Source organism: Ambystoma mexicanum, chromosome 11 (assembly GCF_040938575.1).
Source record: "Ambystoma mexicanum isolate Mex_15411 chromosome 11, UKY_AmexF1_1, whole genome shotgun sequence".
In the NCBI taxonomy this organism is placed as follows: Eukaryota; Metazoa; Chordata; class Amphibia; order Caudata; family Ambystomatidae; genus Ambystoma; species Ambystoma mexicanum.
The window spans coordinates 1,387,137,450-1,387,152,778 of record NC_090934.1 but is presented as its reverse complement, the minus strand read 5'-3'; the positions used below and the strand labels follow the sequence as shown (position 1 = coordinate 1,387,152,778).

Genomic DNA, 15,329 nt, shown 5'->3' with positions numbered 1-15,329 from the left:
GTTCCCCCCACTCCGATTGTGAAAGAGATATCGAGGGCTGCACACATCTCTTTACTGCGCCACAAATGTATTTCAAAAACTTGGACTCTTGGTCATAGTGAGAGTAGGTTTATTAATAGCCCTTTTTTGATTAGATATTTCTTATCAAGACTGCACATATGTTCTGCATGGGGCCCAGTCCTCAATCTTCCCAAATATCCAATCCCAGTAGGCATCATGAAGGTACGTTTATTTCGTCTTCCCGTCTTACTAATTGCACTAGGGGAAGTCCAGTAATTGTGCAATCACGTATTAAAGTGTGTGTTTGAATCTACCAGTATATTCTACTATTGCAGTCCAGTCAAGAACGGTCTTGCAAGTTTGCCTTATGGTGCTGTAGCATGGGCTACATTATAAATCTATTTGCAAACGGGTTTAAAAAAATATTAAATGTCTAATGCCACAATTGAACGTTTCTCAAATTGATATTCCAAGGTAGACACCGGTTATATCCGTAAATCTTAAATATGCCACAGAGGAAGGAGCAGCACAAAGTCCCCATAAATAACTACCAATGCAAGACACTTGGTGCAGCAATATTGGCAAAGTTTCTGCGCAACGTTCATATTATTCTCACCCATCTGCCTTGTGAATCTCATTGCAGCAGAGGACTTCTGCATCAAATGCGGGAACATGTATCTTGACTTTGGAAAGGATGGCGAAAGATGGGGCTGATCTGTGTGCCATTCATGGACTTCCAAAATGCATTTGTGTTTGTGCTGAGTGCACTTGTTCCATTTCTTCTTTTGTACCTGGAGGACATTCCAGCATTTTTGGGAAAGGGTATTGTGGGGCTTGTGGTTCAGGAGTTTGTACAAAAGGTGTCTAATCACAATCAACCCTAGGATATCAAGCAGACATGATCAATTCTACTGCCCAATTCTTCAAAAAAGGTTTTTCATATAGTTTCTTTGGCATGTTTCCTTAGCAGGTTACATGAGTTATTGTATTGTGTACAATATAATAAACCGTTCCATGTGTGGTGTGCACACGTTGTACCATGAAATGGTGGATATCATCATAAGATTTAAGATGAAACTCATCCAGAAAGATTAAATGGTACCGAAAACATTTTATTTGCTATCCTTTGAACTTTTCAACAATTAAGCAATATGTTTTCCAATTTACAGAGACGGATCTAGTTCGTATAACATGGAGCAAAAAGATCTATTTAGAAAAGGTGTACGTGAACGTTTTCTGTGTTTCACTTGTTTAACAAAGATGAGTGCAAAGTAGTAGGAAAAGGACTTCTGCAACAATTTGTTTTATAAAAAATATAAATTGACATCTTTATAAAGAAAAATAATTGGTGCACTTAAAAACTCAAAATAAAAGGAAACTCTCTTTTATACACCATATACAAAGACCTGAAATTAGATGGTGTGGCTTTCACAGAATGCCACACAAAATGTATGAGTACATTAAATTGTGTCTACAATTTGAATTTGGCTGTTCACTGAGGTAAAGGCACGATCACGTTCACATAATTAATAGGAAAGAATCCAGATTCGCCATCAATCATGCCTTCGTACCAGTTTTCATCAATCTGATTGGTTAAGGTTATGATGTCCCCCTCCTTAAATCCTAGTTCACCTGCATTTTCTGGATCAAAGTCATACACAGCACGACAACATGGTTGATCCATCTGCACTGACTCTCCTACAAAGGTTGGAAAAAGAAGGGGCATTAGTTGAAGTGCATTTTTGACAGAGTACATTTAAATTATCTTATCACATAACAGTTGTCCATAATGTAGGACCACAATGAAAGCAACCTTTTGACCTGGGTAAATCCCTACATTGACACCAAGCATTTCTGTTGCCTTTCAAGGCATACGTTGCCATCTCGTTTTGGCTACCTCTGTCCTGTGGCATCCTTTGAGGCACAGAAACCCACTTAAGGATATCTACTTATGCCCTGATTCTGACTAAAAAGTAATTACGGGGTGAGAGCATGATCGATAGCAGGTCTGCTTGGTCACTCTGTGACCTGAGTTTTTGATTGCGTTATTTACATTCTGGAGACAGAAAAGTGAATGTCTGTATTAATGTAAAGCATTAGGCATGATTGTGCCCCACTGTGGTGCCTGATGCGCCCCCCCTCATGCCTCTTGCAGGGCTGGTGCCCAGTCAGAGCCCCAGCCCTGATACTAAACCCAGAGTGGCACGCCGATGTGTGCTGCAGTGTGCCACTCACAGGTTTGCTTAGCACCACATTGGCATTGCTCTGCACATGGCACCAGCACACTCCAGAAGGACCTGAATCCCCAGGAACCTGGGTAACCAAGCCCTTCTGGGGTACTTCATGCCTGAATTCATCCTGGTTTGGTGATGCGGCAGTGCTGCCTGGCCCTGTCCCTGCTCCCCCAAAGGGAAGTTTGTGTGTTTAAATGTAATGCATTTTGTAAGAGTGAGTCTATAGCTGTGCATTGATGTGGCAGGATTGTTATGCTATACTAAACTAGGCGCTCTCATACATTTAGGCCTCAGATCTTCCCTCTGCCTCTCCCTGCACGCAGCACTCCAGCCCCTAGAGAGCTTGGTGTGCTGGCTGCCTGGACACTTGTCCTTCTGTATTTTCCTGCTGGTCACTCTGTATTTGCTACCTAATACAAGAAGCTTGGTTTACCACCAGTGTGGCTGATCTCCTTATTTTCTGCAAATGGAGGCTGATGCTGAGGGGGGAGGGTGTGGGGCCCTTGGACAGGGTCCCGATCTTGGCCACCAGAGGATGCTGCAGTTGTCTCTGGCCAAACTGTGCAGGGGTTTTGCTTTGGGCTGCCCTCGAGCACAATCGCATGGCCAAATAACACAAGGGCCTCGCCATCGGAGGCTGCTTTTATAAGTGTGGCACGCCTGTTGACTGCAAAGTTGCCAAATCTGCAATGTGGTTTGAGAAGTCTGCAGAGAATCTCCAGCACAGCGCATGGCTGTGAACTTGTTCCCTGACTGATGGGTAAATACAATCTTTGCCTATGCTCTGTCAATTTATTTTGGCTAAACGATAATTTGCCATGTCGTGTATTCGCTCTCTCCCTACACCATTTTTTGTATTTGTAACCGAGTAGATAGCTGCGCCACAGATCTTTTCAGCTCTGCCAGTTGCATTCATCCTATTTGTCTACAGTCTGTTTTGCTTCTATGCACTGTGTGCTGGCTTCAGGGTAGATCTTGATTTGAGTCCCCACAAATTGATTCCACAGGCTGTCCTGTGTACATCTTTATTCTTTTGCCATTTTCTTAGAGATCTTTAGGATTACGAGTCAGTGGACAGGGCTTTGGCAGTCAAGTGAACAAACAAGTGTCCCATATTGCAGCAAAGCAGTCAGAGGCACAGGCAAGCCCATAACCCCCCCCCCCCCGCCCCCTCCTCCCCTTCTTCCCTGAATCAGAGCAGCTCGATCCAGATGCGGAGAAGCGCTGGCAGGCTGCCACAGATCACATCAAAGACCATGTTTTTGCAAAATGTTCTTGCCAAACAAAGACCATCTCTGACCTACAGAATGCAGTCTGTGTAGTTATATTGTACAGGGCCTTTCTTGCAAACAACTTGTCTATTGTGTACATATCATTGTTGTCGTGTTCTGATTAAAACTGCTTCTGTTTTCTACTACTGTTTGGCATCGCCTGTTGCATTGGATCTTTTGATTCTCGTTTTTCAGATTAGGTTTAACAGTTTGTTACTGTTCATTTTGCTTCTCACACTGATAGAAGAAAAGGTTTATATCCGCATTTTCCTGTGATTAAGGCATGCGGCCACAGTGTGATGTCAGTTTATTTCTGGTTTTCAAACCATGAGACCTGCTGCTATCTCCAGGTTGAGTGAGTTTGAGTCAAATCGCCCCTGGTTAATGTGTGCTGCCACATTGCCACAATTTGGGACTATGGGGGGGGGGGAGGGGCCCAGGTGTGTGGTCGCATGGACCCTAGGATCGGACACAGGTTCTAATACATTGGCCCCTGGTTATCTATAAGTGTTTTCTCAGCGAGATGTCGTTGGAAGATTGTTCATTCCTGTGGTTTGTCAGCTGACAGGTTTGTCTTTTTTTTTCTCTGCTGCTACTTTCTTCACGCTGTGGCTTGCGTTTGCCACTCAAAGGGCTGCTGTGGTATGCCATTGCCACACATCTTTTGCCTACTCCAGACGTCTTTAAATTGCTGCCTGCAGGCCTGCTTTGTTTTTGGGATTTCTATTTTCTCTTGGGGTTACACGTCATTATTTTTATTTTCTTTTTTGATGATTGACTTTTATTTTTTCATTTATTGTGGGTTTGGTCAAGATTTTGGCTACTATTCACCAGCGCCCTCCCCATGCCACAGACAACTCAGTGCTACAGAAATATCTACATGCTTTACTTCCATGCACATGGGAGGTGTTGATTGGAAAGAACAAAAGTTCCTGCATAACTACAACACTTGCAGCCTTGAAGTCTGTGTTCTAGTTTCTGCTAAAGAGGCGATGCTGATGGACCATTGTCATTTGGGAGTTAAGTGCCAAATGTTATTGCTGAGGCGACCTTGAGGCTGTCCCTCTTGTGTTTTACTTTATATTCAGCTAACTCTATCAATCCTTCCTTGGTCCTGTCTCACCTTGTGTACCACCTCTCCGTTCTATCTTTGTGCTGTCACCAGAGGTAAATGCCAATTGCTGGGACGTTTGCACCACCCTTCTTGATCTGCAGTGTCTGTAGTCCACCTCCCTTTGCGTCTCACCACTTTTTTGATTTCTAGACTTGGCCATGGGCTCTGAGATTTCCACAATACCACTTCCACCTGCATTGGACCAATACCTTCATGATTTCAACATATGGGGCATTCATGTGTAAATATTTGGAAAGGAACAAGTTACTTACCAACTGTAACGTTATTTCGAATGGATGCTCCTCCCACGTATTGCTCATCTGTTATTCCTATCTCGCCAGCTTTGCTGCTTAGGAAAAAACTATTCTCGGCCGAGGGCGCTGTGCACGAGGTCGTGGGGTTGATGTCCCTTGACGGTCTCAGTAGCGTGTCGACGTCACCAGCAGTATAAGTAGCTTGGGCCGTGCCCATTGGCTTCAGTTCTGTTTTTTTTCGTATAATCAATCATTCACTCGTGCCCCAGAATGTAAGTTCTTTGTGAACGTAAAGTGTAAATCACGTAAATTGTACAGCGGGGTAGGATGGGGGGGGCGATGAGGAATACGTGGGCGGAACATCCAGTTGAAAGAACGTTACAGTTGGTAAGTAACTTGCTCTTCGAATGGATTGTGTCCTCCCACGTACTAGTCATCTATTAGACTCCCATAGCAATGATCATTTAGGAGGTGGGATACTATTTAGTTTTATCATGGCTAGAATGAAGTGCAGCTTTTGCAAACAATCCCTCATGGGAAGAAGAGGCATCTAAGCAGTAATACTTAACAAAAGTATGGATTGATGCCTCAGCTGCAGCTGAACAGATATCAACTACAGGAACTCCCTTCTGAAGAGCCGCAGAAGTTGCCTTACCCCTCGTGGAATGGGCACAAAGCCTTTCCGGCGGGTCTTTCCCAGCTAACCTGTAACACTCCATAATAGCCAAAGTAATCCAGCGGGATATAGTTTTTGTCACTACTAATCCCAATTTATGACCAGTATAACCCACAAAAAGTTGGTCAACCTGGTGCAATTTGCATTCTTGTTATATAAAAACTCAGAGCCCTTTTTGGGTCCAATCTGTGTAATCGCTCCTCTTTGCCCAAATGAGGAGGAGGGTAGAAAGTTTTTTTTTGTGACAAGTGAAAGTCAAAAACTACTTTTGGCAAGAAAGAAGGTTTAACTCCAAGTGTCCTTGTGAAGGGTAGTATACAGAGGTTTGCATGAGAGCATGTAACTCACTAACCCTGCGGGCTGATGTGACTGCCACAAGAAAAGTGTTAAAAGCATTAAAGGACAGGAATGTAAAAGCTCAGAAGGTATACAAGTTCAGAATTTCAACACAAGATTCAAATCCCAAGCAGGGACATGAAACGGTACTGGAGGGGGTACACATTGGTGAGCCCTTTCAAAAATAGAATATTCAATGGAATCTTGAAATAGGAAACCTCTTCTGAGGAGCGCTTGAAAATGGAAAGCGCTGTCAGGTATCCCTTTATTGTTCCAATCTGGAGCCCCAGATTGGCCAAATGTAGCAGAAAAGAAAGCACCATAGGAGTGCCACATTGAAAAGGGTCCACATGCTTATCCTTGCACCACTTACTGAATTTATTCCAACAACACCGGTACAAGGATTTAGTTGCTGGCCTTCTGGCCGAAAGTAAAATCTCCATTATGTCATCCTGGAGGTCCCAATCCTTATATCTCAACCACGTGTGAAGGTTAAGTGTCTTGACCTCTGGATGGAGAAATCGACCTTCCTCTTGCAGGAAGATCCTCTCTTTGTGGAAGATATATTGGATGGCAGATGAACATTCCAGAAGGTCCAGGTACCACGTCGTCCTGGCCTAATCCAGGGCAATTAGGATCATGGTTTTCCCAAACGTTCTTAACCTGATTACGTGAGGAATCGTGGGGACTGGAGGAAACTCATACAGAAGTGGAAACTCCCAGCCCCTCACGAACACGTCTCCTAGAGCGCCTCAGAGGAAATTCCCTTGAGCAGCACAGTTCGTGTTACTGGTTGGGACCTGTCGCAAACAGATCCACCTGAGGGGTTCCTTAAAGGGTGAATATCCCTTGAAGGACTTCCTGAGCTAGTTCCCACTTGTGGGAGACTGCTCTGCCTGCTCGGAGCGTCTGCCGCTCTGTTCTGCTCTCCAGCTAGGTGAACTGCAGACAAATTCCTTCTTGTATTGCCCAGAACCAAAGCTGCATTGCCTCTCTGCACAGTGGTAGTGACCCTACTCCTCTCTTGGTGAAATAGTACATGGCCACTGTGTTGTCCGTCATTATCAGGACATTTTTTCCCCGTACAGAGGACAGGAAGGCCTTCAGTGCTAGTCTGATTGCCCTCAGCTCCAAAAGATTGATATGTAGTTTGGACTCTGATGGAGACCAACAACTGCTGATTGTCAGATAGTTGGTGTGGGCTCCCCACCCCATGAATGAGACGTCTGTCACTACTGTTATCTCAGGCCATGACTGCCAAAAAGATTCTCCATTGAGGATATTGTCGTTGCAAGCCCACCATAGAAGATCCTGAGCAACTGTGCTTAGAACTTGCAGAAGATCCACCATATTCCCTGAGAATTGGGACAACTCAGTCCTGAGGGCCCATTGGAGGGATCTCATCCTCAATCGGGCCTCTGGCACCATAAAAATGCAGGATGCCATGAGACAGAGCAACCTCAGAAAATCGAAGGCCGACGGATGCTGGGAATTCTGGAACTTTGTGACCATCTGCAGAATGTGAGCTCTCACCTCAGGAGGTGAGGCTTTCCCAGAGGAAGTATCCAGGACTGCTCCGATAAATTGGAGTCTTTGGAATGGTACCATATGGGACTTCTTGTAATTGAGGGAGAAGCCCAGTCTGTGTAGGGAGTGGCAGGTGATTGAGAGATGTTCCTCAGCTTGTTCGGGGGCACGAGCCCTGATCAACCAATTGTCCAGGTAGGGGGGTAGATGTGAATCCCCCCTCTCCTGTGACTCGCTGCCACAACCGCCATCAGCTTGGTGAAAACCCTTGGGCGGAGGTCAGCCCGAATGGCAGGACTCGAAATTGATAGTGAGAACCGCCAACTCTGAATCTAGAGTACTTTCTGTGCTTGAGTTGGATTAGCACATGAAAGTAAGCATCCTGAAGGTCCAATGATACCAACCAGTCTTGGAGTTGGGGAGCCTGAAGGATTTGAGAAAGGGTTACCATCTTGAACGTGTCATTCCTGAGGAACTTGTTCAAGTAAGTCCAAGATGGGTCTCAATCCTCAGTCCTTCTTGGGAATAAGAAACTAGGGGGAATACCAACACTTGTTCCTCTCTGCTACAGGTACATGTTCTATTGCACCTTTTTCTAGCAGGGTTAATATTTCCTGCACAAGGAGCGGATCTGGAATTTTGACAGTTGGTTCCCGGTGGATGGTCCTGAGGCCCTTTTTAGGAAGGGAAGGCAGTAACCTTGAGCTACTGTTACCAGTGCCCATGCATCTGAAGTAATGCCCCATAATTCGTTCAGATGCTGAGATTCTGCCTCCCACCGGGGTTGTGTGACAAGGTCTCTGAGTGACTTGGAGGCGGCTGCAGGAGCGGCTGAGGGCAAAGATGTCGCTGCTGAGGTTGATTTCGCACCTCTTCCACCATGAGGGAAATTTCTTTAACCTTTCTGCGCGGCCTGTCCTCTTCCTCTATCAAATGAGAAATAGTATCAAAGAACGACCTCTCCAGGAAGATGAGCCCGAATAAGGTTTTTGAGGCGGTCTCATAGAGGCGCTAAGGGACTTAGCCGCTGCTTTGGAGGTCTGCAGTTGCTCTAAGCTCTCATCTTTACTGCCGAACAGCCTTGAGCCGTCAAAAGGCACATCTGGTGCAAACCCCTGACTTCCTCAACCATGCAAATCTGTGCAGTACTGTGCTTGCAGACATGGATCTGCTGATGCTGTCAGCAGTATCCAGTCCTGATTGGAGACACTCTCCCATTGCCTCCTTGCCATCTTTAACAATATTCCGAAAGCCTGTCCTTTTTACGCCTTCTGGAAGATGTTCAGCCGCCGCTGAAACACAATCCCACAGGCTATGGGTGAACCTGGCCAGGGTACAGGTAACATTAGCGGACTTGAGGGCCATACTGCCCGAGGTAAATACCTTGCGAGCCCAAGCATCCACTTTTTATCTCTATCCGGGGGGGATAGATGGATAGGCTTCTTGTGGAAGTTGCAGCTTGCACCACTTGAGTCTCGGGCATAGGCTGCTTCATAAGATAATCGGGGTCACAGCTTGCTGGTCTATATTTTTTGTGAACGTTCTTATTGACTGCTTACCCAGATTCAGGAGCCTCCCAGTTTACTACCACTGTTCTTTGAAGAGCCCTATGAAAAGGAAGAACTGGGTCCTTTTGGGGTTCCTGATGCAGGATGTTAGTCATATCGTCCTGTTCGAAGGTTGTTGAGGAGCTACCCCAGCCCATATAGGCAGCAACCCTGTTCATCCGGTTCCTGTACCTTAAGTCTGCATGTTCTTCAGGATCAGGTTTTTTGGAAAATCTAACTCTGGTGAAGTATCCATGCCACTGGCAGAGTGAAGGGTGTCGCAAAGATCTCTCATTCTTGACTCAGGGTCAATCAATTCCTTTGGTACATCTCTAGTACCAAATTTTACTCCAATGGAGAAATGTCCTCTGAGGCGCTTTCCTCCTCAAAAATAGAAGACAGTCTTAAAGTCTGATCTCGGTAATGGTGTGTACCTTTTTTCTTCCTCTTGAATTTGCCTTGAAGGAATATTCAAAGATGTTTTCGATAATGGAGTCAATGTCTTGTTTGGCTTCGGCGTCGAAGCATCCGGCGTCGAATGCTTCAACGGTTTATGCTTCTTAGCCACTGTCGGAGAATCACTCGACTGTCGAGGAACCTTCAATGTTTTAACATTGGGTCGAGAATGTCAAGTCTCCGCCTTACTACTGTTCTTAGCCGAAGTCGTTTCTGACCTTCCTGCGTTGTCCAAAGGAGCGACCGGGGTCTGGCTCTTATGAGGCTTCTTTGAGGGGGTCGGGCCGCATTCTCAAAGACCTTCATCATGTACCCTCTAAATGCTTCCCATTTTCTAGGGGAACCTGACCTAGTCGGACATCGTATCACCTCGGTAGAGGTATCTGACGAAGAGGTTGATCTAAGTCTCCTCTTCGTTGTCTTTGAAGAAGACGAAGTACGCCTCAATCTACTCCTAGAACGAGACCTCTTAGAGAGCTTGTGCCGATCCGAGTCTATCAACTCACTGGACTTCCTATGCTTCTTCAAAGAGGCCTTTGAAGCTTCCCGCTCCACTGCCAATTTACCTTTTCGTTCACAAAGAGCTTTCTCCGTCATCGACTGACAGGAGCTACAGTCGCCGGTCCAATGGTTCGAACCTAAACGCCAAAGGCAGACACGTTGAGGGTCTGTGATTGACATTTTAGAACTGCAGTCGATGACATTTTCCTGAGGAAAATATGAAACGCGCCGTTAACTCAATTGCAAAGCTATCGGAACTGAAGCCAATTGGCGCGGCACAAGCTACTTATACGGCTGGTGATGTCAACACGCTACGGAGACTGTCGAGGAACATCAAAAATAAGACCTTGTGCACAGCGACCTCTGCAGGCACTGTGCTGTGCGAAGCTGGCGAGAAACGAATATCATAGATGAGGAAAACGTGGGAGGACACCATCCATTCGAAAGGATTTTTTGACTCTGGTTCAAAAGGAGTTTCAGTGGCCACTGGAGGGGTCGTTTCATGCTGATCACCGTGTCTTGCATGAGGTATTGGAACAAAAAGTCTGAGGTGTCTGTGCCAGACGAAATAAGCTGACCAACAGCCATCAAAGTGTCTACAGACAGATTGCGTGACAGTCAGACTAGATCTCTTAAGAACCCTCAGCTAGAGAATGAATTGGCACAGTACAAGCATCACTCCAAGGCCAGCCGGCCAAAGTATATAATGTATATAATATATATATATTCTGAGGCTTGTGGAATCTGCTTAGATCACATGCTGTGCATAGGCCGACATCTAGTGGAAGCTGCAGAGTATTAGTTTGTTTTTCGAAAAAGGGCGTCGACACAGGGCGTGCCAGTAATACTATCCCTAGTGTGACGTCCACTGTACGCATGATCCCTCGCGCGTCTAGGACCCTCAGATTGGTTTTTTCCGCCATTCCGGTCGGAAGCATTTCGCAGAGTTCCCTGGCCTTAGCTATACTTTTGCTAAATATTGTTAAATTTACCCATTTCTCCACCCCAACGTCGAGTCACCGAACTTCCACACTCGACACCGGCCCGGAGAAGAATTTGACCGTCAACAGCTGCATGACGGATTTGGGCCTAGGAAGGCCTCTGGCCTCGGCCCGGCCTTGTATGGCCGCTGGCCTCGGCCCTGCAAGTAGGGAGAGAGGGGGGTGGACATACTCTACACTCTTTTGGTATATAGGTACATTCTTATATATTCCTACACTTACAAGCCCGCTGCCACAAGGTGCGTATGGAGGGTACTCCTTTCCAATTCTGCCCCAAGTGCAACCGCAAATACCCTTGGGTCGACAGGCATGCCACGTGCAATCTCTGCTTGCCGAGAGACCACCCCGAGGCGAACTGCAGAGCATGTAGTAGGTTTAAACCCAAAACACTTAAGGACCGTTCGATCAAGCGTTGGGCCCACCACGCCAGGCATCGAGGCCATGGCAGTGGAGGGCGCCTTCACTGATTGCAGCGATGCCGTACTTTCGGGCGGCAAGGGCATTATGGCGTCGAAAGACTGCCGAGCGCAAGTCCCCGACCTTGGAAGGTCGTCCGGCAGGGCGGCTATGGGGAAGACCCCCCGGCGACACAGGCGCTTCCCACAGCACTTCCACAAAACACATGAAGTCCAACCGAGACTCGACGCGCACGTCGAGTTCTCGGAAAGAGGCACATAGAAAACGGTCCGAATCGGCATCCTATGGGCGTTCTCGATCAAGATCGCCCCATGACTCCAGGCAATCATCCACTGTTGCCAAGAGTGCCTCGCTCCCCAAGATAACGGAAGTTCCATCGTCGGAGGACGAAGCCGGCTTCCATCCCCAGACCGCACTCCAGGAGTTGGCGCCCGCAGACCGCGTTACGGCGGCTCCGAACCCCTACCTCCACACTCGAAGGATAGGGAGACTACCACTGAACCTTGACGCCAGGCGTCAAAAGGCTCCGTAGGGGTGAAAAAACAGGGAAAACACTCTTCCACTCACGGGGAGGGTGAAAAACAACAAAGGAAGCAGCCTCTGCCTACTTCCACACCTTTAAGACACTCCACTCCTCAGAAACAGACACAAGTCCAAGTCTTCTGCTATCACAAAGACTAGTCAGGATAAGTCAAAGAAACTTCCAGAAAGAGTCATCCCCAGTTCTAGAGAGTGGTCTAGTGATGACATAGACAGGGTCATGTCAAGGATGTCATCATTGGCAGACTTTTACGCAAAAAACCCTGAACACTTTCTCTTATACTCCCGACTGGTCAGCAACCTCAGGCTCTAAGGATCCTATACCTCCAAGTAAAAAGTCCCGGTTTGAAACACCAACACGGTCTTCGGATCCCTTCTATGTACAGCCCTACTCTCAGTATCAAGGAGAGACATCCTTTTGTGAGGACCCAGATTTGGGCAGGTTGGAAGAACAAACTGGTACGGGCTACTATGGGGATGATGAGGACCAAGAAGACGACGACCCGGAGACCTACAGAGTAGATTTCCCCCGTAGAGAAGGAACCCCCGGTTACTGACTCCCCTGTCGACAACCTCTCCTGAATGAAGTTCTCTCGAGCAGCTGAACATTTCCACATTGACACCCAGGGTGCTCAAGAGGAGAGGGACTTCGCTGAAGAGTTAGTGGGAGAAAGTAGGCCTGTTGCTCAGGCCATCCCTATCCTGAAGTCTATTCAGAGGAGAATAGACCCTTCACTCGTAAATCCTAACCTCACCAGAGCAGTGAACCCCAGGATTGAGAAACTTTTCAGGGCAGCACAATCAGACCCACTGTATATAAGGGGGCATCTGAAGCCGGACTCCCTAGTTGTTACAAACACCCGTAAGAGGGCTGGAACACCCTTGTCATCGTCCGAAGCTCCTCCCGACAAGGAGAGCAAGAAACTGTATGGGTTGGGCAGGAAAGTAGCCTCCACTTCCGCCTACCAGGCAAGGATTGCCAACTCCACCACCCTGTTGGCCAGCTACAACTGCCATCAATGGGAAGAAGTCGCAGCACTCATAGACTCCGCCCCAGAACCCTTAAAGAGCCAGTTGGCACGAGTTTCGGCGGAGGGAAGAGCCGTGTCCGGTTGCATTCTAAAGGCAACCTTTGATGCTGCGGATAACGCCGGCAGATTGATAGCAGAAGGAACTGTTATCAAGAGACACGCTTGGTTAAGGCAGTCTGGATTCAAAGCTGAAACCCAAGCATCATTGTTGGATAAACCGGTGGAGTCGGATCTGTTGTTTGGTAAGGCGGTCGAGGACGCGCTGAAAAATGCCAAGGACGAGTATGAAACACTCAAATCCCAAGGCCAACTAACCAATAAACCCCCTAATCAGAGAGGGAATGGCAATTTTCGTCGCCCACGTGGCCAAAATTCCCAGAGAGGATTTAACTATTCCCAGGGGCAGGGTACACCGTGGAGCAATAATAACCAACAGTCTACCCAGGGTTACGGCAGGGGTAATAAAAGAGGACGTGGGAAAGGTAGAGGCAGCCCCAGTAGAGGAGGTGGCACGCCTCCACCAAAACAGTGACGCTCAGTTCAGGGTCCCTTCTCACGCAACCCCAGTAGGGGGGACGCATTTCCAACTTCACCCAAGCTTGGGAAGGGATCACATCAGACCGATGGGTGCTGTCCACAGTATCCGCAGGGTACTGCATAGAACTGTTAGAGCGTCCCCGAAACCATCCTCCACGACAAAGAATGCATTCTTTGGACACCAGAAGATCCTCCTCGAGGAGATCGTCAATCTGCTAGCAAAGGCGCGATAGAACTCGTCCCGGGACACCAGGTAAACAAGGGTATTTATTCAACTTACTTCCTTGTGCCAAAAAAAGATTTGACAATGCGCCCAGTATTGGACTTACGGCCTGCAAACAAGTATGTCAAGCCCCAAAAGTTTTGCATGACTACTCTCCAGGAGGTAATCCCCCTCCTAAAAAAGGGGGATTACATGGCAACTTTGAACATGAAAGATGCCTATTTTCATATTTCCATGTTCCCAGCGCACAGGAAGTACTTGCGCTTCAGGGTGGACAGTCGGCACTACCAGTTCAAGGTACTGCCCTTCGGGATAGCTTCGGCTCCAAGGGTATTCAGCAAGGTACTGGCGGTGGCGGCAGCACACCTACGCAGGGAGGCAATCCCGGTGTACCCTTACCTGGACGACTGGCTCATCACGGGGGAGACCCCAGTAATTTGCAGAGCAAACGTTCAAAGGACAATCGACCTCTTCGAATTGGGCTTCTCAATAAACGAGAAAAAGTCAAGTCTTGTGCCAAGCACATCCAAACAGTTCCTAGGAGCTATCCTAGACACTCAAAAGGGGTTGACCTTTCCTTCCGAGGAAAGAATTTGGAATATACTGCTGCAAATTCCGCAATATCTGTCCGGTTGCCAGATAACGGTACGCAATGCGTTTGCTGGGCATGATGGCGTCTTGTATTTACCTGGTCCCCCACGGGCGCCTGCGCATGCGTCCCATGCAAGAATGGTTGGCGAAACGGTCTCAGGCAGGTGGTCAGTGGGACGATCTAGTGGTCGTTTCGCCAACACTTGTACAAAGCCTTCACTGGTGGACAAGAGAGAATCTGTCCGAGGGGAAACCCTTTTACGATCCCGAGATACAGGCGGTAGTCACAACCGATGCATGCCTGACGGGGTGGGGAGCTCACCATCTCCACCACACAGCTCAGGGTCTCTGGTCGCACTCAGTGGCCAAAAATCACATCAACCTGTTAGAGCTTCTGGCAGTATTCAGAGCATTCAAGCGTTCGAGCCCTACCTATTAAATCTGTCAGTGCAAATCTGTCCAAGCTTGCCCAGAAAATCTGGATATGGGCACTCAGACGGAACATCTTCCTGTCATCACAACATGTTCCAGGGGATCTCAATTCCCTAGCGGATGCTCTGAGCAGAGACCCCCTCCCAGAGGAACACGAATGGTGTCTACACAGAGAAGTCGTAGAAGATATCTTCTCTCAGTGGGGTTTCCCCACTATAGACCTATTCGCCACAAGCGAAAACAGACGATGCCCAGGATTTGCATCCAGGTTCCCCCAACCAGACTCCCATGGGAATGCTCTGTGGATGAACTGGTCAGGGATGTTTGCGTACGCTTTTCCACCAACTCCTCTAATCAGGAAGGTGGACAACAAAATGAACAGAGAATCGATGACGCTCGTCCTAGTTGCTCCCATGTGGGCAAGACAACCGTGGTTCCCACACTTACGCAGATTGGTGGTGTGCCAACCCATCAAACTTCCGGGCTGGTACAACCTACTGTCCCAGCACCAAGGTCAAACAGTGCATCCTCAACCAAACTCAATGAACCTGGCAGCATGGCTCCTGAGGTCATAGAGTTCGGACATCTCAATTTACCACAGAGGTGTATGGACATCCTAAAGGAATCTAGGAAACCTAACA

At 47.5% G+C, this 15,329-nt stretch overlaps 1 protein-coding gene across 3 annotated transcripts in view; it reads right to left on the bottom strand.

Annotated features, from left to right (window-relative positions):
• SH3GL3 (SH3 domain containing GRB2 like 3, endophilin A3) overlaps window positions 1-15,329 on the bottom strand; it is a 789,999-nt gene that overhangs the window by 214,131 nt on the left and 560,539 nt on the right. For 2 of the 3 annotated variants that reach the window (XM_069624997.1, XM_069625000.1), the window contains exon 9: window positions 1,369-1,698. The exons of the other annotated variant lie outside the window; for it this stretch is intronic. In XM_069624997.1, coding sequence (XP_069481098.1) covers window positions 1,493-1,698 — 206 coding nt within the window. In that variant the 3' untranslated portion in view covers window positions 1,369-1,492. Of the gene's footprint in view, window positions 1-1,368; window positions 1,699-15,329 lie in introns of those variants that run through there. 3 annotated transcript variants of the gene reach the window in all.